At 44.6% G+C, this 24585-nt stretch overlaps 1 protein-coding gene across 1 annotated transcript; it reads left to right on the forward strand.

Moving 5' to 3' along the window:
* Positions 1-796: 796 nt before the first annotated feature.
* On the forward strand, positions 797-24577 carry napga (N-ethylmaleimide-sensitive factor attachment protein, gamma a). Its single transcript, XM_079601116.1, has 11 exons — positions 797-1333; positions 1591-1658; positions 1816-1900; positions 2025-2042; positions 2286-2316; positions 3472-3581; positions 7787-7853; positions 7941-8011; positions 11590-11668; positions 11966-12175; positions 23556-24577. Exons 1-11 carry the CDS (start codon positions 1281-1283, stop codon positions 23688-23690), a joined length of 927 nt encoding a protein of 308 aa, XP_079457242.1. The 5' UTR covers positions 797-1280; the 3' UTR covers positions 23691-24577.
* Positions 24578-24585: the final 8 nt, after the last annotated feature.

A 24585-nucleotide genomic window follows, 5' to 3' on the forward strand; every position in this document is an offset into this window, starting at 1 on the left:
GATTACGTAGACAATAAGCTCTCCATATTTGTATTAAGTTGTACTGGACAAAATATTAATGTAAATACCTGCATATAGTTCATAGAACGATAATACTGTGGGTTGTAATGGCTCTTTTAGCCCACAGGGGGCGGCAAAAACAAAGCTCCACTACTAGCGTTTAAATATGGACTGGTTAGTTCCGATATGTCTAAATAATTCTTATTTTCATTGTTCATTTTGCTCTTGTTTTATTCGATTTGCTATTGATTTTAATCCCTGTCGTTATTCGGTTATAAATGTATTTCTAGCCCGTGACTGAAGTATTAATATCACGTGTTTCCTGTTACTTTTCTCAACGGTGGACCAGTCAGAGGCATAGATATTTATACGTAGATGCCTCATCCTGACACGTATGCGCGCCCGCCGTCTCGCAACGGTCGGTGTGTCGTCACTCACGTGAAACCGCCAAGATTTAAATTCTGTAAGAAATGTGATAATCTTTTACAGGTGAGAATGTGTTGGTTTGTATTTTAAATATATTAACTCAATATTATATTTTTTACGATGGTAATTGTAATATTTTTGCCTTTAGTATGGTAACTTTGTAATGTCAGCTGACGCATTCGTCTTGTTGTATTGTTAGTTTAGCAAAATCATCTTGAAGTCTGTTTAATATATAGATATTCCATTAATACAAGAGTCTAAGGTTGCAGACGTCCAGTCAACTCGCTGTCGAATGTTCACGGACCGCTCCAATATGGCGGACGGTCTACGTTTGAAGCGGCCACTAATGATCAACTATGTGTATATTTCTATGGTCAGAGTATCACAGTCGATGTGAAGAATTTTGAAAGCGCTTTTTAGAGATTGCTGGGTACAATTTCCTCATTTCAGGCAAACATCTTTTGAAGTTTTATTACAAATACCCCCTGCGAGACCAAAAAAGTCCTGAGATATAAATGCGTTTTAATGTAACGTTAGGATTCATCTTTCTGAGCCGTCAAACGCATCACAACAACATTGGCAGCCGGACGTCGAGATTTTTTTTTTTTTAATGGCTGAGAACGGGATCATACAGAAAAATAAACATACAGCACATAATATAAACAACAATAAAAGAAACAGAAAATAATTAAAACAAAAATAAACAATGACGTCGAGCTCTTAGTTACCCGGAAGTAAACGCCATTGTCATCATCAGGTGACAGCAGCACATACAGTGTTCGAGCTGCCACAAACAGTCTTTTATTTATTATTACTATTAGTCATTCATGTGTAAAAAGCTTATTTAATACACCATGGCGCAAAAAATCAACGAAGCTCACGAACACATCGCCAAGGCTGAGAAATAGTAAGTAATGCCCGCCGCGAAATGCCTGAATCTTTACTATAGTGGTTTTAAATGAACATCACGTCTTATTTTACAACAAAATTGATCATTAAAGTCTCTTTATACAAATATAAAATTATACATGATACTTTGTGATGGAGAAATGCCTTAAATGTCGCAGTTATAGCCCTGTTTTTATGTTTGACTTGCTTTAATCATTTAAGTTAAATTGAAGAATGTAATGAAAGCTAAATGATCATTATTCTCATTAAATTCAGTTTAAAGACGAGCTTTATGAAGTGGAAGCCCGATTATGACAGCGCTGCATCAGAATATTCCAAAGCAGGTGAGAACACACACACACACACATACACACACATACACACACACTACACACACACACTATATATATACACACACAAACACAAGGACTCCTGATCTCAGGTGTCTCTGATGATAATAATAATAATGATGATGATGATGATGATGATCTTCCTCTCCAGCTGTTGCCTTCAAAAATGCCAAACAACTGGAACAGGCGAAAGAGGCTTATTTACAGGAGGCCGAGGCGCACACCAACCACAGATCGTATCCTATACTGATTTTTATATTGATTTGCCGATATATTGATTTATTATTAGCCTGTCAAACATCATCCGGCTGTATTTAAATCTGAAAATCGCCTTGTCGTCTTCCTTGACTCGTCGTTCAGGCTTTTTCACGCTGCCAAGTGAGTACATTCATCATGATGACAGACGTCTGTTGCTGTCAATGTGCTTGTGTATGAACATGTGTGTGTATGAATATGTGTGTGTGTGTATGAATATGTGTGTGTATGAATATGCGTGTGTATGAATATGCGTGTGTATGAATATGCGTGTGTATGAATATGCGTGTGTATGAATATGCGTGTGTGTATGAATATGCGTGTGTATGAATATGCTGCTTGTTATGAACATGTTTCTGTATGCAGGGCTTTTGAGCAAGCAGGAATGATGCTGAAGGTCAGTGCATTTGCTATTGACTAAATATGTATTCTTCTGAAAAAAGTTATATAATAAAACCAATTAATTTATTTTAACGCTTCAATATATATATCGAATTATACATGATAGTTTATGATTGAGAAATGCCTTAAATGTCAGTTATAGCCCTTGTTTCACTTGCTGTATCCGTTGAAGTTAAATGATGAATGTACTGATTATATATTCTCATTAAATTCAGTTTATATATATAGGGTTAGGGTTAATATAATATATATATATATATATTCTGATATATCAGTTTTATTCTCAATTTCAGCTCAGCACTTTTCATCTGTTTTTGAAGATGCGTGTGGAAATTCTTCTGAAAAGTTGATTCTGTGCTAATTTGATCTAATATTTTATGTTTTTTTATTTAATTTAATTGTTGATTTAAGTTGCAAATGAGAATCGCTAAATATATTAAAATATATTTTGAGACAAAGTTCTTGTTAATGATTTTCAAGCTCAGTTTTGTTCAAGCTAATTAAAGCAACAGTTTTTCATTAACATAATAATATGTAAAGTATGGTCTTTGGGGCAAAAGACACAATAATTAACATGTTAATAATAAACAGCCGGCAACTTTTCCATTTGTTGACGAGACATGGTTAGATTCAGATCGGAAATATCATATATTAAGTTGGGCGTCCATCTGGTGTCCAGAGATAATCACCATATTTATAATAGAACCATATTAAAAAATGTATATGAATCATATATATATATACCGGATCTCATTCAGTGCTTTCAGAATCTTTACTTTGTTTTTAAATAAGAAAGTAAAATAAGTTTCTGTATTTTTAAAATGAACATATTTTAATGATAGTATATTTATTGAACAAAAATGAATTATTTTATATATCACAATAAACAGAAAATAGCACAAACTTTGCTAAAGTGATAGTTTTGAACAAGTATTAACTGGACATTATTTTGCTGCAGTATTTGCATCGGTACGTGTGTTTTACCCCGTGTGTCACATTTATACGATTATTAAACAAAACAAACTACTTTAATGATTTATTTTCACACAAAATCTGTGAGCATTGATCAAAATCACACAAAGTGTAAACATTGTTTTGAGTAAATGATACATGACGTGTGTGTGTGTGTGTGTGTGTTGTGCTGTTCCAGGACATGCAGAGATTACCTGAAGCGATCGAGTTCATCGAGAAGGCCAGCATGATGTACGTGGAGAACGGCACTCCTGACACCGCTGCCATGGCCCTGGACCGAGCGGGGAAGTGTGTGTTCACACTCTCACATCTACACACACATCTGCACACACACATCTACACCATACTCTCACCTCTACACACACATCTACACCATACTCTCACCTCTACACACACATCTACACCATACTCTCACCTCTACACACACATCTAAACAGTACACACACACATCTACACACACATCTCCATCTCCACACACACCTCCACACACACACACACACACACACACACACACACACACACACACACACACACACACACACACACATACATCTACACCACACTCTCACCTCTACACACACATCTACACCACACTCTCACCTCTACACACACATATAAACAGTACACACACACACACACATCTACACACACACACACACATCTACACACACATCTCCACACACACCTCCACACACATCCACACACACACACACACATCTACACCATACTCTCACCTCTGCACACTACACACACATCTACACCACACTCTCACCTCTACACACTACACACACATCTACACCATACTCTCACCTCTACACACTACACACACATCTACACCATACTCTCACCTCTACACACTACACACACATCTACACCACACTCTCACCTCTACACACACATCTACACCATACTCTCACCTCTACACACACATCTACACCACACTCTCACCTCTGCACACTACACACACATCTACACCACACTCTCACCTCTACACACTACACACACATCTACACCACACTCTCACCTCTACACACTACACACACATCTACACCACACTCTCACCTCTGCACACTACACACACATCTACACCACACTCTCACCTCTACACACTACACACACATCTACACCACACTCTCACCTCTACACACTACACACACATCTACACCACACTCTCACCTCTACACACACATCTACACCATACTCTCACCTCTACACACTACACACACATCTACACCACACTCTCACCTCTACACACACATCTACACCATACTCTCACCTCTACACACTACACACACATCTACACCATACTCTCACCTCTACACACTACACACACATCTACACCACACTCTCACCTCTACACACTACACACACATCTACACCACACTCTCACCTCTACACACTACACACACATCTACACCACACTCTCACCTCTACACACACATCTACACCACACTCTCACCTCTACACACTACACACACATCTACACCACACTCTCACCTCTACACACACATCTACACCATACTCTCACCTCTACACACTACACACACATCTACACCATACTCTCACCTCTACACACTACACACACATCTACACCACACTCTCACCTCTACACACTACACACACATCTACACCACACTCTCACCTCTACACACACATCTACACCATACTCTCACCTCTACACACTACACACACATCTACACCACACTCTCACCTCTACACACTACACACACATCTACACCACACTCTCACCTCTACACACACATCTACACCATACTCTCACCTCTACACACTACACACACATCTACACCACACTCTCACCTCTACACACACATCTACACCATACTCTCACCTCTACACACTACACACACATCTACACCATACTCTCACCTCTACACACACATCTACACCATACTCTCACCTCTACACACTACACACACATCTACACCACACTCTCACCTCTACACACTACACACACATCTACACCATACTCTCACCTCTACACACTACACACACATCTACACCACACTCTCACCTCTACACACTACACACACATCTACACCACACTCTCACCTCTACACACACATCTACACCATACTCTCACCTCTACACACTACACACACATCTACACCACACTCTCACCTCTACACACTACACACACATCTACACCACACTCTCACCTCTACACACACATCTACACCATACTCTCACCTCTACACACTACACACACATCTACACCACACTCTCACCTCTACACACTACACACACATCTACACCACACTCTCACCTCTACACACTACACACACATCTACACCACACTCTCACCTCTACACACTACACACACATCTACACCACACTCTCACCTCTACACACACATCTACACCATACTCTCACCTCTACACACTACACACACATCTACACCACACTCTCACCTCTACACACTACACACACATCTACACCATACTCTCACCTCTACACACTACACACACATCTACACCACACTCTCACCTCTACACACTACACACACATCTACACCACACTCTCACCTCTACACACTACACACACATCTACACCATACTCTCACCTCTACACACTACACACACATCTACACCACACTCTCACCTCTACACACTACACACACATCTACACCATACTCTCACCTCTACACACTACACACACATCTACACCACACTCTCACCTCTACACACTACACACACATCTACACCACACTCTCACCTCTACACACACATCTACACCATACTCTCACCTCTACACACTACACACACATCTACACCACACTCTCACCTCTACACGCTACACACACATCTACACCACACTCTCACCTCTACACACTACACACACATCTACACCACACTCTCACCTCTACACACACATCTACACCATACTCTCACCTCTACACACTACACACACATCTACACCACACTCTCACCTCTACACACTACACACACATCTACACCACACTCTCACCTCTACACACACATCTACACCATACTCTCACCTCTACACACTACACACACATCTACACCACACTCTCACCTCTACACACTACACACACATCTACACCACACTCTCACCTCTACACACACATCTACACCATACTCTCACCTCTACACACTACACACACATCTACACCACACTCTCACCTCTACACACTACACACACATCTACACCACACTCTCACCTCTACACACACATCTACACCATACTCTCACCTCTACACACTACACACACATCTACACCACACTCTCACCTCTACACACTACACACACATCTACACCATACTCTCACCTCTACACACTACACACACATCTACACCACACTCTCACCTCTACACACTACACACACATCTACACCACACTCTCACCTCTACACACACATCTACACCATACTCTCACCTCTACACACTACACACACATCTACACCACACTCTCACCTCTACACGCTACACACACATCTACACCACACTCTCACCTCTACACACTACACACACATCTACACCACACTCTCACCTCTACACACACATCTACACCATACTCTCACCTCTACACACTACACACACATCTACACCACACTCTCACCTCTACACACTACACACACATCTACACCACACTCTCACCTCTACACACACATCTACACCATACTCTCACCTCTACACACTACACACACATCTACACCACACTCTCACCTCTACACACTACACACACATCTACACCATACTCTCACCTCTACACACTACACACACATCTACACCACACTCTCACCTCTACACACTACACACACATCTACACCACACTCTCACCTCTACACACACATCTACACCATACTCTCACCTCTACACACTACACACACATCTACACCACACTCTCACCTCTACACGCTACACACACATCTACACCACACTCTCACCTCTACACACTACACACACATCTACACCACACTCTCACCTCTACACACTACACACACATCTACACTACACTCTCACCTCTACACACTACACACACATCTACACCACACTCTCACCTCTACACACTACACACACATCTACACCACACTCTCACCTCTACACACTACACACACATCTACACCACACTCTCACCTCTACACACACATCTACACCACACTCTCACCTCTACACACTACACACACATCTACACCACACTCTCACCTCTACACACTACACACACATCTACACCACACTCTCACCTCTACACACTACACACACATCTACACCATACTCTCACCTCTACACACTACACACACATCTACACCACACTCTCACCTCTACACACTACACACACATCTACACCACACTCTCACCTCTACACACACATATAAACAGTACACACACACATCCACACACACACACACACACACACACACACACACACACACACACACACACACCTCCACACACACACACACACACACACACACACAGTAAGGAGTTGCTCTGACTCTGCATCTGTGGTTGGCAGGTTGATCGAGCCTCTGGATTTGGCTAAAGCCGTTCACCTGTACCAGCAGGCGGCGGGAGTGTTCGAGGTCAGGCTCACGTAACACCACAAAACACACACTTCCTCACACACAACTTCAAACTAACACGCCGTCTTCTGCCGTGTGTGTTCTCAGAACGAGGAGCGACTGAGACAAGCTGTGGAGCTCATCGGCAAAGCGTCACGACTCCTGGTCCGACAACACAAGTAAGATCTCCGCTATTAATGCATTAAAGGGCCCCTATTATGATATTTTACAGTTTCCTAATGTTGTTGTGGAGTCTCCTACAGGTTTACATGCATCACAGGTCAACAAACTGTTTAATTTCCTCATAATATACATTTGCACATCACCACATCTCCAATGATTCTCAAACGACTCCTCAGATGAATCAATCTCTCTAACTCTGTCCTTTCCGCGAGCTACTCTGCTCTGATTGGTCAGACAGCTCAGTCTGCTGTGATTGGTCTGCTCTGCTCTGATTGGTCAGACAGCTCAGTCTGCTGTGATTGGTCAGACAGCTCAGTCTGCTGTGATTGGTTTATCGTGTACAGCACGCGCTCGCCCATTGCCATAACAACGTCAGCTCTTCGTGTCCTGAGGCTTCATACACCGTAAACTAAACACAGTAACGAACAGTGACGTCGGTTTGAGCTTATCAATCCGAGCGCGAGTCTGATGATGAATCACTGGAAGAACTAGTTATTCAACCCGAACCTCCATCGCCAGGACGACTCGAGCAGGACTCAGTGTTTCTCAGTGATGCGCTACTCAGTTTGAGGGACATTATGAGATGTTGCAACTGTAATTCCTCAGCATCAGCATTAACACGTGCATGTCCATCAACAAACCCATTATTTTGCTTGTACTTATTTATTTACAGAGTATTTTTCTAATTTATTGCGGTAAACATGTGCAAACTGTATCAATAACATTAGCCGAGCTCTAGAGTGAATGACATAAGCGTTGATAAAACAAATATTGCTCTATGCTTAATAGAAGAATGCTTAATTATTTCCTCAAAGCAGTGAGAACGACAGACAATCTGCATTACTAGACACAGTTTTATGTATTAATAGTTATGTTTAGTGATGCACCGAAATGAAAATTCTGGGCCGAAACCGATACCGAAAATTTAGGATGCACTTGGCCGAAAACCGAAACTGAAGCCGAAAATGGCTTCTTTTAAAATAAAAACTTTAATATATATTTATTTATATTGCTTAATTTTTAAAGGTCCCATGACATGAAATTTTCACTTTTTGAGTTTTTTTAACATTAATATGAGTTCCCCTAGCCTTTATATGGTCCCCAAATTTCTAGAAATTTCAATCGGTGTAAATCGAGCTTTTGCTATCTTTCTCTGCCTTTGAGAAAGTGGAAGCTCAATCGGGCTGATCTTGAATCTCCTCCGTATGACGTCATACGGAGGAAATGTTACCTCCCCTTTCTCTGCTTTGCCGCCCAGAGAATATTTCCCGTCCATGAGAAAATGAGCTAGGAAGCAGGAACGCGTGCGCGCGATTTTAGTTTGTCCACGGGAGATATCATGGCTTTTGAGCGAGCGAAGCATAATAATTGCTCAATAATTGGATGTACAAATGAACACCGAAGCCTTTTTTAAGTTCCTTCCTCCAAGCCCCAGAAGAACCAGTGGATTCATTTCATTTTCTCTGGAAATGCGCCGACACAACTCCCCAAAGTTTTGCATGTCTGCAGCAAACATTTCACCGACGACTGTTTCCTCAACTTGGGTCAATACAGAGCTGGCTTCGACGAACGTCTGAAAATAAATCGATCGAGCCGAGCAACACTTTCTGATGTGTAATTGTTCAAGTTCAGACAGGTAATCTTTCTCTCAAATCGTTCAATACTGCTGTTTATGCCTCAGTAAGTCAAGCTAGTGACTCAAATATAAGCTTCACATCGTTTCTTTTAGTAGGATGAAAATAATCGTATTTAAATTGTGAATAAATTATATACAGAAAGCGATCAAAGAACAATAGGAATCGCGCGCACGCGTTGCTATACTTCCTAGCTCATTTTCTCATGGACACAGCGCGATCGAGTTTATGGACACTAGCCAAACTCGTTATGAAATCAATGACGCACGTTACACTGCACATGATCGCTCTTACTGTATTTACATCATCGTGTTTGCATTGGGGAAAGCATTAGAGAAAGTGCAGAAACTGCGTTGCAATGATAAGATCTTCATTCTCGCGATCAACAACAGACTCTCATCTGCTTGCGCAATGCTCATCACGGCAACATTTTATGTGATGGGAATAGATCTAAATACTTTAAAAACTTCTGACGATTTGTTAATCTCGATAGCTGTAATAGTAAAAACGTATAGTAACTGTAGTAAAAGTATTCGAGAGAGTTTCACATGTAATAAGTAGCTATTTCATATGCAAGCATGTCAGCCAATCACAGCAGTGGCCGGTTACACTGAAGTCTCACACAGACACGCCCCTTCAAACAGAGCGTTCAAATCAGAGGCTAAAACTGGGCTAGGAAAAATGCCTTTTGTTTCTAAATTATGACTATTTTTTATCTAAAAAACATACTAACATTATAAGGGCAACCCAGGAAACATTATAAAATAATATAATAACCCCATGTCATGGGACCTTTAATGGATCTGAAATGAAAAATCACAAACCAATAGAATAATCATCAAACTTTTATTACCACTAACAGTTACATAACAAAACCTAAAATATTTTATATATTATATATATATTAGGCTATATTGCATGCGCTTCATGAGGCCTCACGCGTTTAGATTTTAACTAATTCGCGGGCATCAGTGAGCCGCTATCAATATGCGGGAGACTCCCGGAACTTCCGGGAGACTTGGGATGTCTGTATTTCTATACTGAAATAATAATTATAATTATTGATTTTTCATTACGCAATTTTTTGGTGCCCTCTCAGCTCATGCGCGTGGTGGGAGCGGCGGCGCTGGTTGTCCTCATCTGAAACTTTAAAATACTTCCATACCGCTGACATGCTCAATCTTTGCAGACGAGTGCAAACAGCTCGACCGTGAGTGAAACCTGCTTGAGCACGGAGGGGTGGGGTGGGTGACGAGTGATAACAGCTCGACCGTGAGTGAAACACAAGCGCTTGCGGGCGGATGGGAAGGGCGCGGTTGACATTTTCGGCTGGCTTTTTTATTTCGGCCCGAAACCGATAATGCCATTTTCGGCGACCGAAATTTCGGTGCACCCCTTATGTTATTGTGAATATTATTGTGACGTGTTCATCATTGTGTCAGTGTTTTATTCTCTGACTTTAGCGCTTCTTATCATGAAGAACAACATAGTGACGAAACACGTTTGTCCGCCCAGGGCCACCGTAGAAACATGTCGATGTAAAGAGACCCGCGGTGTGTGTAGAGAGAAATGCCCCATTCTAATGTTATAAACACATAACGCTTCATTATCGAAGCTCTTTGTACACCACTGAAAACATAGTTATGTATATGATGCTGTATTTCTGTCAACAGATCCTCCTAAATATTACACAGTGCACCTTTAAAACGACAATAAACTGTAACATTTTATTCCATTATTAAATAATGGAAATCGTTATTTTTTTTCATTGTCGGTGCATCCCTAGCTCTTCTCTTGTAGAGTTTCCTTTGCTGTGTATTGTCCAGCGTACAGTAATGTAATACAGTAACAGCGTACAGTAATGTAATACAGTAACAGCGTACAGTAATGTAATACAGTAACAGCGTACAGTAATGCGAGGTGCCCGCTGCTGATTGCAGGTTTGATGAAGCTGCCGTGTCGCTGCAGAAGGAGAAGAACATGTATAAAGAAATAGAGAACTATCCCACGTGCTTTAAGGTGTGTTCATACATCACTGTCCTGAGCTGAGTCATGCATGCTTTACTTTTATTTTATAATCACAATTTTTGTTTTAACAGTTTTCCTCCATGGTTTAATTCTAACAGTAAAGCTCATCGTGCAGCAAAAAGTTTTTGTAAACAAAAAGTTTAATTTCATATGATTAAAAGAAATTACATTAATGTTTTATGACTTCATTAGATTACCAGACAAAACACAACACTGAGTTTGTGAAAATAATCTTTTTTTTTTTTATGTTGTATACGTTTAATAATTGTGTGTGTGTGTGTGTGACAGAAAACCATCGCACAAGTGCTGGTGCACCTGCACCGCGCGGACTATGTGGCGGCGGACCGCTGTGTGCGCGAGAGCTACAGTATCCCAGGGTTCAGCGGGAGTGAAGACTGCATCGCCATGGAGACACTCCTGCAGGGGTACGACGAGCAAGATGAAGATCAGGTGACCCGCGTGTGTACCTCACCTCTGCTCAGATACATGGACAACGACGTGAGTCACACTCCTCATCTGTGTGTGTGTGTGTACTTGAACAACTATCTTTGTGAGGACCAGTTTGAGTTTTAGACCATTGAAGTGGGGACAAAGAGAGTAAAGTGAGGACATTTTCTGAGACCCCTTTAAAGGCCGGTTTGAGGGTCAAGACTTGGTTTTAGGGATAAGGTTATAATGAGGTTACGGGTCGGTTTAGGGTCAGGGTTCGGGTTAGGCACTTAGTTGTGATGGGTAAGGTAATGGTAAACTGTAGAGATTGCATTGTGTCAATGAATGTCCTCATAAAGATGGATGTAACGTGTGTGTGTGTGTGTGTGTGTGTGTGTGTGTGTGTGTGTGTGTGTGTGTGTGTGTGTGTGTGTGTGTGTGTGTGTGTGTGTGTGTGTGTGTGTGTGTGTGTGTGTGTGTGTGTGTGTGTGTGTGTGTGTGTGTGTGTGTGTGTGTGTGTGTGTGTGTGTGTGTGGTTAATTAATATTATTCAGTACTTATGAGTAACTACAATGTAACTGTCACCTTAAAATAAAGTCTCAAATGAAAGTCTATTTTTATCACTCCAAAAGACAGAAAAATAAATTTCCATAATGTTTTCAGGAATACAATGTTTTATAAATCAGTTGAATGATGTATGAACAAACCTTTAGAATATAGATGGGGATAAAACGGTAAAGTGTGGTGTGTAAAGCTGCTGAAGTGGAGATTTGAGATGTCTGACTCAAACTCACCGTCTTTAATAAAAAACACTGAGATTTACATCTAGACGCTAATATAGCACCAGTCAAAAGTTTGGAAATATGTTTAATATTTTAATGTTTTTGACAGAAGTCTCTTCTGCTCATCAGAGCTGCAGTTATTTGATCAGAAATACAGTAAAAACAGTGAAATATTATTATAATGTAAATCATCAGTTTTCTATGTGAATATACAGTAAAGTGTAATTTATTCCTGTGATCAAAGCTGAATTTATCATCATTACTCCAGTCTTCAGTGTCACATGATCCTCCAGAAATCACTATAATGTGCTGATCTGATGCTTTATGTTTAAAACAGTTGTGCTGCTTCAGATTTTTTTTTTTTAATAACCTGTGAATCTTTATTTTAAGGATTCTTTGATGAATAAAAAGGGAAAACACAAAAAAAGCATTTATTGTAACATAATATATACACTTTTGTAACAATATACACTACAGTTTGAAAGTTTGGCATCAGTCATTTCTTCTTTCTTTTTATGAAAGAAATTAATACTTTTATTCGGCATGTGTAAATTGATAAAAAGGATGATAAAGATTTATATTGCATTTAAATACTAAGCAGCACAACTGTTCTCAACATTGAGCATCAGATCATCATATTATACTGATCTCTGAAGGATCATGTGACACTGAAGACTGGAGTAATGATAGTAAAAAAGATACGTTTCCAAACTTTTGACCGGTACTGCAGATATAGGAATAAAATAAAATAAACACTTATATTTGAGATGTTTTATTCCACTAGTCAGAAGGAAGATGGAAGCAAAATCTCCAAATTGACCAATGCATGAAGAAACACTGGCGTTGCCTTAAATATTAACTTTATTTTAATTGAAAAAATCACATAAACCACGGATATTATACTTTATTATTATTATTAATCATATGTCTTGTACCTTAGCGGTCTGTCAGAGCAAAACTCCCTTTAGTTAGTTTCTAATCTTCTAATGTTTAGTGTTTCTGGTCCTCTCACCGTCTGTGTGTCTGATCCACACCTCCAGGATCGTGGCAGGTATGATATCAATAACAGAACATCTGCATATTATATTATAGTAGTGTAGAGTAATGCCTTGTCCAAACACACACACACACGTGTTCTTTGCGTGTTCAAGTCTGCGTTAAGACTGTGAGTGTGTGTAGAACCTTTGATTACTCGATGGCACACACTTAGTCTTGCAAAACATGCAAGTGTTTACAGAGCTTTTATTGATTATATTTTCAATACTTTGCATTTAAAAACAAACTTCTACACGTCTGTCCAGTAGTCGCTGTGTAACGGACAGAACACACACTTTTTAAATTGTCTAATTAACTTCTAATTAAGTGATTAAAACAGTTGCACATGTTGTACAGATTAGAATAGGCCTACACACACCATACTCATCTTTGCACTAATAAAATGTGCAACACTTTGTTTTTACAATCAAATTACATGCATCTAATTCATTTAAATTAAAATGACAGGGGAATTTTTTCCTCGACGTCTCGCGAGTTCCCGAACATAATGCATGATGGGATACGCTTGGCTCTGAAGCGGTGTTGGACACGGTTGCGTTTCTCAGACGTGGGACGGTCGTGTGCACGCGCTCTCCAGTGGCCGAGACCACAAGTGTGTGTATTTGGACAAGTCTTAGTTTTCCTCCCGTGTTTTATTTCCCTCTTATAATGTTAGTCAAGGTCATATTTGTTTGCTACCGTATCTGTAAAACATGTGAATCTCCTCTTTAAAGGAACGCTTTTGGAAATAAGCTCATTCTCCATCTCCCCGAGAGTTACACAGTTTTACCGTTCTCGAACTCATTCAGCCGATCTCCGGGTCTGGCGGTAGCACTTTTAGCATAGCTTAGCATAGATCATTGAATCTGATTAGACCGTTAGCATCTCTCTCAGAAAAATGACCAAAGAGTTTCGATATTTTTCCTATTTAAAGCTTGACTCTTCTGTAGTTACATCGTGTACTAAGACCGACAGAAAATGAAAAGTTGCGATTTGAGGCAAATATGACTAGGAACTATACTCTCATTCCTGCGTAATAATCAGGGAACTGCCGGACCAGCAGCGCAATGATATTACACAGCGCCTGAAAATAGTCCCCAGCTCGTAACTTCCAACGTGACCGGCACTAAGTGTGTAATATCATTGCGCTGCTGGTACAGCAACAGTTCCTGGATTATTACGCAGGAATGAGAGGATAGTTCCTAGTCATATTTGCCTCAAATCGCAACTTTTCATTTTCCGTCAGTCTTAGGCATAGGCGTTGATTTCGGTGGGGACGGGGGGGACGCGTACCCACCAGATTTCGTCATGAGTCATTTTGTACCCACCACTTTTTAGGGTTGCTAGTAGGGCTGTAACGATACACCAAACCCACGATTCAGTTCGTATCACGATTTTTTGGGGGATTAAAAAAAAAAAAAAATCGGTGCTGATGCAGTGGTGACCCGTGAGGCCTAAGGGTGGCGCTGCCAATAAAGCACATAAAAGCTGCCACAAAGAACTGGCAAAAGTAATCTGAATATGTCAAATATAGCAAGGAGACATTTTTATTAATAAACAAGTGTTTTCTGTGTCGCTGCAAAGATGAACGCGGCAGAGAGAAATGCACATTTCATACGGATTACATAGTTTTCTTTCGTTTTGAATTGTTCTGTTTAAAAAAGTATGATTTAAAGCGTTCTGTAGATAATATATATATTTCTCAGGTCTGTGAGGCAAGGCTGTGCTGAGTTTCGGTTCATTTATGAGACGAGCTCCAGTTCATGCGCCGGCGCCTCCGTGTCGTCGTGATCTCTATTATCTGCTTTAGCCTACTTATTATTGATTAAATCCAGGCAATTGGTTGATGCAACATTGATTAAAATTAAGATACAATTAATACAAAACGAAATTCACTTTAAAGAAAGGCTTTGTGCTTTCTGATTGAGGCCTGTGAAAGTTTTAAAGCATCTTTTAGTGCCGATTTCAGAGCGGTCACGTCCGTAACGTTGTTTTGGTGTTCAGATGGATATGTGGTGTGTGTGTGAGACGCCCTCTGGTGTTCAGATGGATATGTGGTGTGTGTGTGAGACGCCCTCTGGTGTTCAGATGTGTGTGTGTGAGACGCCCTCTGGTGTTCAGATGTGTGTGTGTGAGACGCCCTCTGGTGTTCAGATGTGTGTGTGAGGCGCCCTCTGGTGTTCAGATGTGTGTGTGAGGCGCCCTCTGGTGTTCAGATGGATATGTGGTGTGTGTGTGAGACGCCCTCTGGTGTTCAGATGTGTGTGTGTGAGACGCCCTCTGGTGTTCAGATGGATATGTGGTGTGTGTGTGAGACGCCCTCTGGTGTTGTTCCTATGGATGTGTGTGTGTGTGTGAGACGCCCTCTGGTGTTCAGATGGATATGTGGTGTGTGTGTGTGTGTGAGAGACGCCCTCTGGTGTTCAGATGGATATGTGGTGTGTGTGTGTGTGTGTGAGAGACGCCCTCTGGTGTTCAGATGGATGTGTGGTGTGTGTGTGTGTGTGGGAGACGCCCTCTGGTGTTCAGATGGATATGTGGTGTGTGTGAGACGCTCTCTGGTGTTGTTCCTATGGATGTGTGTGTGTGTGTGTGTGTGAGACGCCCTCTGGTGTTCAGTTGGATGTGTGTGTGAGGCGCCCTCTGGTGTTCAGATGTGTGTGTGTGAGACGCCCTCTGGTGTTCAGATGTGTGTGTGTGAGACGCCCTCTGGTGTTCAGATGTGTGTGTGTGAGACGCCCTCTGGTGTTCAGATGTGTGTGTGTGAGACGCCCTCTGGTGTTCAGATGTGTGTGTGTGAGACGCCCTCTGGTGTTCAGATGTGTGTGTGTGAGGCGCCCTCTGGTGTTCAGATGTGTGTGTGAGAGACGCCCTCTGGTGTTGTTCCTATGGATGTGTGTGTGTGTGTGAGACGCCCTCTGGTGTTCAGATGGATATGTGGTGTGTGTGTGTGTGTGTGAGAGACGCCCTCTGGTGTTCAGATGGATGTGTGTGTGAGACGCCCTCTGGTGTTCAGATGTGTGTGTGTGAGACGCCCTCTGGTGTTCAGATGTGTGTGTGTGAGACGCCCTCTGGTGTTCAGATGGATGTGTGTGTGAGGCGCCCTCTGGTGTTCAGATGTGTGTGTGTGAGACGCCCTCTGGTGTTCAGATGTGTGTGTGTGAGACGCCCTCTGGTGTTCAGATGTGTGTGTGTGAGACGCCCTCTGGTGTTCAGATGTGTGTGTGTGAGACGCCCTCTGGTGTTCAGATGTGTGTGTGTGAGACGCCCTCTGGTGTTCAGATGTGTGTGTGTGAGACGCCCTCTGGTGTTCAGATGTGTGTGTGTGAGACGCCCTCTGGTGTTCAGATGTGTGTGTGTGAGGCGCCCTCTGGTGTTCAGATGTGTGTGTGAGAGACGCCCTCTGGTGTTGTTCCTATGGATGTGTGTGTGTGTGTGAGACGCCCTCTGGTGTTCAGATGGATATGTGGTGTGTGTGTGTGTGTGTGAGAGACGCCCTCTGGTGTTCAGATGGATGTGTGTGTGAGACGCCCTCTGGTGTTCAGATGTGTGTGTGTGAGACGCCCTCTGGTGTTCAGATGTGTGTGTGTGAGACGCCCTCTGGTGTTCAGATGTGTGTGTGTGAGATGCTCTCTGGTGTTGTTCCTATGGATGTGTGTTTGTGTGTGTGTGAGAGAGACGCCCTCTGGTGTTCAGATGGATATGTGGTGTGTGTGTGTGTGTGTGTGAGACGCCCTCTGGTGTTCAGATGGATATGTGGTGTGTGTGAGACGCTCTCTGGTGTTGTTCCTATGGATGTGTGTGTGTGTGTGTGTGTGTGAGACGCCCTCTGGTGTTCAGTTGGATGTGTGTGTGAGGCGCCCTCTGGTGTTCAGATGTGTGTGTGAGACGCCCTCTGGTGTTCAGATGTGTGTGTGTGAGACGCCCTCTGGTGTTCAGATGTGTGTGTGTGAGACGCCCTCTGGTGTTCAGATGTGTGTGTGTGAGACGCCCTCTGGTGTTCAGATGTGTGTGTGTGAGACGCCCTCTGGTGTTCAGATGTGTGTGTGTGAGACGCCCTCTGGTGTTCAGATGTGTGTGTGTGAGGCGCCCTCTGGTGTTCAGATGTGTGTGTGTGAGACGCCCTCTGGTGTTCAGATGTGTGTGTGAGAGACGCCCTCTGGTGTTGTTCCTATGGATGTGTGTGTGTGTGTGAGACGCCCTCTGGTGTTCAGATGGATATGTGGTGTGTGTGTGTGTGTGTGAGAGACGCCCTCTGGTGTTCAGATGGATGTGTGGTGTGTGTGAGACGCTCTCTGGTGTTGTTCCTATGGATGTGTGTGTGTGTGTGTGTGTGAGACGCCCTCTGGTGTTCAGATGTGTGTGTGAGAGACGCCCTCTGGTGTTGTTCCTATGGATGTGTGTGTGTGTGTGAGACGCCCTCTGGTGTTCAGATGGATATGTGGTGTGTGTGTGTGAGAGACGCCCTCTGGTGTTGTTCCTATGGATGTGTGTGTGTGTGTGAGACGCCCTCTGGTGTTCAGATGGATATGTGGTGTGTGTGTGTGTGTGTGAGAGACGCCCTCTGGTGTTCAGATGTGTGTGTGAGAGACGCCCTCTGGTGTTCAGATGGATGTGTGGTGTGTGTGAGATGCTCTCTGGTGTTGTTCCTATGGATGTGTGTTTGTGTGTGTGTGAGAGAGACGCCCTCTGGTGTTCAGATGGATGTGTGGTGTGTGTGTGTGTGTGTGAGACGCCCTCTGGTGTTCAGATGTGTGTGTGAGAGACGCCCTCTGGTGTTGTTCCTATGGATGTGTGTGTGTGTGTGAGACGCCCTCTGGTGTTCAGATGGATATGTGGTGTGTGTGTGTGAGAGACGCCCTCTGGTGTTGTTCCTATGGATGTGTGTGTGTGTGTGAGACGCCCTCTGGTGTTCAGATGGATATGTGGTGTGTGTGTGTGTGTGTGAGAGACGCCCTCTGGTGTTCAGATGTGTGTGTGAGAGACGCCCTCTGGTGTTCAGATGGATGTGTGGTGTGTGTGAGATGCTCTCTGGTGTTGTTCCTATGGATGTGTGTTTGTGTGTGTGTGTGAGAGACGCCCTCTGGTGTTCAGATGGATGTGTGGTGTGTGTGTGTGTGTGAGAGACGCCCTCTGGTGTTCAGATGGATATGTGGTGTGTGTGTGTGAGAGACGCCCTCTGGTGTTGTTCCTATGGATGTGTGTGTGTGTGTGAGACGCCCTCTGGTGTTCAGATGGATATGTGGTGTGTGTGTGTGTGTGTGAGAGACGCCCTCTGGTGTTCAGATGGATGTGTGGTGTGTGTGAGATGCTCTCTGGTGTTGTTCCTATGGATGTGTGTTTGTGTGTGTGTGAGAGAGACGCCCTCTGGTGTTCAGATGGATATGTGGTGTGTGTGTGTGTGAGAGACGCCCTCTGGTGTTCAGATGGATGTGTGGTGTGTGTGTGTGTGTGTGTGAGAGACGCCCTCTGGTGTTCAGATGGATATGTGGTGTGTGTGAGACGCTCTCTGGTGTTGTTCCTATGGATGTGTGTGTGTGTGTGTGTGTGAGACGCCCTCTGGTGTTCAGATGTGTGTGTGAGAGACGCCCTCTGGTGTTGTTCCTATGGATGTGTGTGTGTGTGTGAGACGCCCTCTGGTGTTCAGATGGATATGTGGTGTGTGTGTGAGAGACGCCCTCTGGTGTTCAGATGTGTGTGTGAGAGACGCCCTCTGGTGTTGTTCCTATGGATGTGTGTGTGTGTGTGAGACGCCCTCTGGTGTTCAGATGGATATGTGGTGTGTGTGTGTGTGTGAGAGAGACGCCCTCTGGTGTTCAGATGGATATGTGGTGTGTGTGTGTGTGTGAGATGCTCTCTGGTGTTGTTCCTATGGATGTGTGTGTGTGTGTGTGTGTGAGACGCCCTCTGGTGTTCAGATGGATATGTGGTGTGTGTGTGTGTGTGTGAGACGCTCTCTGGTGTTGTTCCTATGGATGTGTGTGTGTGTGTGAGACGCCCTCTGGTGTTCAGATGGATATGTGGTGTGTGTGTGTGTGTGAGAGAGACGCCCTCTGGTGTTCAGATGGATATGTGGTGTGTGTGTGTGTGTGTGAGACGCTCTCTGGTGTTGTTCCTATGGATGTGTGTGTGTGTGTGAGACGCCCTCTGGTGTTCAGTTGGATGTGTGTGTGAGGCGCCCTCTGGTGTTCAGATGTGTGTGTGTGAGACGCCCTCTGGTGTTCAGATGTGTGTGTGTGAGGCGCCCTCTGGTGTTCAGATGGATATGTGGTGTGTGTGTGTGTGTGTGTGAGAGACGCCCTCTGGTGTTCAGTTGGATGTGTGTGTGAGGCGCCCTCTGGTGTTCAGTTGGATGTGTGTGTGAGGCGCCCTCTGGTGTTCAGTTGGATGTGTGTGTGAGGCGCCCTCTGGTGTTCAGATGTGTGTGTGTGAGACGCCCTCTGGTGTTCAGATGTGTGTGTGTGAGGCGCCCTCTGGTGTTCAGATGTGTGTGTGTGAGACGCCCTCTGGTGTTCAGATGTGTGTGTGTGAGACGCCCTCTGGTGTTTAGATGTGTGTGTGTGAGACGCCCTCTGGTGTTCAGATGGATATGTGGTGTGTGTGTGTGTGTGTGTGAGAGACGCCCTCTGGTGTTCAGATGGATGTGTGGTGTGTGTGTGTGTGTGTGAGAGACGCCCTCTGGTGTTCAGATGGATGTGTGGTGTGTGTGAGATGCTCTCTGGTGTTGTTCCTATGGATGTGTGTGTGTGTGTGTGTGTGTGTGAGACGCCCTCTGGTGTTGTTCCTATGGATGTGTGTGTGTGTGTGTGTGTGAGACGCCCTCTGGTGTTCAGATGTGTGTGTGAGAGACGCCCTCTGGTGTTGTTCCTATGGATGTGTGTGTGTGTGTGTGAGACGCCCTCTGGTGTTCAGATGGATATGTGGTGTGTGTGTGTGTGTGAGAGACGCCCTCTGGTGTTCAGATGGATGTGTGGTGTGTGTGTGTGTGTGAGAGACGCCCTCTGGTGTTCAGATGGATGTGTGGTGTGTGTGTGTGTGAGACGCCCTCTGGTGTTCAGATGGATATGTGGTGTGTGTGAGACGCTCTCTGGTGTTGTTCCTATGGATGTGTGTTTGTGTGTGTGTGAGACGCCCTCTGGTGTTCAGATGGATATGTGGTGTGTGTGAGACGCTCTCTGGTGTTGTTCCTATGGATGTGTGTGTGTGTGTGTGTGTGAGACGCCCTCTGGTGTTCAGATGTGTGTGTGTGAGACGCCCTCTGGTGTTCAGATGTGTGTGTGTGAGACGCCCTCTGGTGTTCAGATGTGTGTGTGTGAGACGCCCTCTGGTGTTCAGATGTGTGTGTGTGAGACGCCCTCTGGTGTTCAGATGTGTGTGTGTGAGACGCCCTCTGGTGTTCAGATGTGTGTGTGTGAGACGCCCTCTGGTGTTGTTCCTATGGATGTGTGTGTGTGTGAGACGCCCTCTGGTGTTCAGATGTGTGTGTGTGAGACGCTCTCTGGTGTTGTTCCTATGGATGTGTGTGTGTGTGTGAGACGCCCTCTGGTGTTCAGATGTGTGTGTGTGAGACGCCCTCTGGTGTTCAGATGTGTGTGTGTGAGACGCCCTCTGGTGTTCAGATGTGTGTGTGTGAGACGCCCTCTGGTGTTCAGATGTGTGTGTGTGAGACGCCCTCTGGTGTTCAGATGGATATGTGGTGTGTGTGAGACGCTCTCTGGTGTTGTTCCTATGGATGTGTGTGTGTGTGAGACGCCCTCTGGTGTTCAGATGTGTGTGTGTGAGACGCCCTCTGGTGTTCAGATGTGTGTGTGTGAGACGCCCTCTGGTGTTCAGATGTGTGTGTGTGAGACGCCCTCTGGTGTTCAGATGTGTGTGTGTGAGACGCCCTCTGGTGTTCAGATGTGTGTGTGTGTGAGACGCCCTCTTGTGTTCAGATGTGTGTGTGTGAGACGCCCTCTGGTGTTCAGATGTGTGTGTGTGAGACGCCCTCTGGTGTTCAGATGGATGTGTGTGTGAGACGCCCTCTGGTGTTCAGATGTGTGTGTGTGAGACGCCCTCTGGTGTTCAGATGTGTGTGTGTGAGACGCCCTCTGGTGTTCAGTTGGATGTGTGTGTGAGGCGCCCTCTGGTGTTCAGATGTGTGTGTGTGAGACGCCCTCTGGTGTTCAGATGTGTGTGTGTGAGACGCCCTCTGGTGTTCAGATGTGTGTGTGTGAGACGCCCTCTGGTGTTCAGATGTGTGTGTGTGAGACGCCCTCTGGTGTTCAGATGGATGTGTGTGTGAGACGCCCTCTGGTGTTCAGATGTGTGTGTGTGAGACGCCCTCTGGTGTTCAGATGGATGTGTGTGTGAGACGCCCTCTGGTGTTCAGATGTGTGTGTGTGTGAGACGCCCTCTGGTGTTCAGATGTGTGTGTGTGAGACGCCCTCTGGTGTTCAGATGTGTGTGTGTGAGACGCCCTCTGGTGTTCAGATGTGTGTGTGTGAGACGCCCTCTGGTGTTCAGATGTGTGTGTGTGAGACGCCCTCTGGTGTTCAGATGTGTGTGTGTGAGACGCCCTCTGGTGTTCAGATGTGTGTGTGTGAGACGCCCTCTGGTGTTGTTCCTATGGATGTGTGTGTGTGTGAGACGCCCTCTGGTGTTCAGATGTGTGTGTGTGAGACGCTCTCTGGTGTTGTTCCTATGGATGTGTGTGTGTGTGTGTGAGACGCCCTCTGGTGTTCAGATGTGTGGACGCCCTCTGGTGTTCAGATGTGTGTGTGTGAGACGCCCTCTGGTGTTCAGATGTGTGTGTGTGAGACGCCCTCTGGTGTTCAGATGGATATGTGGTGTGTGTGAGACGCTCTCTGGTGTTGTTCCTATGGATGTGTGTGTGTGTGAGACGCCCTCTGGTGTTCAGATGTGTGTGTGTGAGACGCCCTCTGGTGTTCAGATGTGTGTGTGTGAGACGCCCTCTGGTGTTCAGATGTGTGTGTGTGAGACGCCCTCTGGTGTTCAGATGTGTGTGTGTGAGACGCCCTCTGGTGTTCAGATGTGTGTGTGTGTGAGACGCCCTCTTGTGTTCAGATGTGTGTGTGTGAGACGCCCTCTGGTGTTCAGATGTGTGTGTGTGAGACGCCCTCTGGTGTTCAGATGTGTGTGTGTGAGACGCCCTCTGGTGTTCAGATGGATGTGTGTGTGAGACGCCCTCTGGTGTTCAGATGTGTGTGTGTGTGAGACGCCCTCTGGTGTTCAGATGTGTGTGTGTGAGACGCCCTCTGGTGTTCAGATGTGTGTGTGTGTGAGACGCCCTCTGGTGTTCAGATGTGTGTGTGTGAGACGCCCTCTGGTGTTCAGATGTGTGTGTGTGAGACGCCCTCTGGTGTTCAGATGGATGTGTGTGTGAGACGCCCTCTGGTGTTCAGATGTGTGTGTGTGTGAGACGCCCTCTGGTGTTCAGATGTGTGTGTGTGAGACGCCCTCTGGTGTTCAGATGGAGTATTCCCATCAGCCGCTGCACTGACAAACTGCGCATACAATAATCTCAGCCAAATCGCGTGCGATTCATGGTGCAGCTCTAATAATGATCCGCTGATGTTTCCCGTCACTGATGTGTGTGTGTGTGTGTGTGTGTGTTCTCACCTGTCCTACAGTACGCCAAGCTTGCCCTCAGCCTGCAGGTGCCCGGAGGAGGCAAGAAGAAGAAACCCGCCGCGAGCGCTAGCGGAGACGCCGGAGCCGCGCAGCCGGAGGAAGACGAGGACGAGTACGCTGGAGGACTGTGTTAGACACACACTTCTGCTGCCGAGAGCGCATGCATGACCAACATCTATATTATACTCCGTTACTGGAGCGCTTGTGTTTCAAGAACAGCTACGGCGTCTCAACTCCTCAAGCATGTGCATTTATTCAGGTGTGCGTTAAACCCAGACCTGAGAGAACAGCCTTTACTGTAAACGAGTGAATCTGATGTTCAGTATTTCAGAACTGCATCATGGGTAATGCTGGACTCCGGCAGCTCATCGTGTTCAATTATACACTATCATATGCATATTGAATATCAGTCCCTGCCTTACACACACACAACATGAACTCAACTCATTCTCTGTATATGAACATCTCCAGAACAGTGATGCATGAATGCCTTAAGATAATCTGAATATACGTATATATGTTTTAGTTGATGTGCTTTGAAATTGCGGGGAACAATTTCTGTTATTAATGCGGACCTAAATTATGTTTACTGTGATTGCATGGTTTCAGAATACCAATGAATAAATAAAAATGATTGTTTTTTGCATATTTTAGATGTCTTTTACAGTGAATATTGTAGAGTTTACTGGTGCAAATGCAAGAAGAAGACACTGGCAAACAGGTTTCCAGACTGTGTTTTATCATCCTGATCCACAATCTCACCACAGAGCCAGTGAAGTGAAGCTAGCATCAAGCTAGGATAGTCCTGAAGAACCCGAGCACTTCCGGGTCCCGTCTCCTCTGAAGAAAAAGTGCCTAGTGTCTGTCTTTGTTCAAGTTTACAGTCAGCCTCCAGGACAGTATATTGCACGATTAGCGAGACTCCTAACAGACAGGTGGCGCTAGAGCGCATTAAAACCTCGACCCTGATCCCATTAGTTGTGTGTTTCTGGCAGTTTCGGCCCAGCCTGTGGGTCACAGTGTTGTCGG

Source organism: Phoxinus phoxinus (genome assembly GCF_949152265.1).
Source record: "Phoxinus phoxinus genome assembly, chromosome: 24".
NCBI classification, from domain to species: Eukaryota; Metazoa; Chordata; class Actinopteri; order Cypriniformes; family Leuciscidae; genus Phoxinus; species Phoxinus phoxinus.

Coding starts and splice junctions, on each gene's coding strand:
- napga (XM_079601116.1), top strand. CDS start 1,281: ATGGCGCAAAAAATCAACGAAGCTCACGAACACATCGCCAAGGCTGAG. Junction 1,334..1,590: donor ATCGCCAAGGCTGAGAAATA/GTAAGTAATGCC, acceptor CATTAAATTCAG/TTTAAAGACGAGCTTTATGA. Junction 12,176..23,555: donor TCAGATACATGGACAACGAC/GTGAGTCACACT, acceptor CCTGTCCTACAG/TACGCCAAGCTTGCCCTCAG.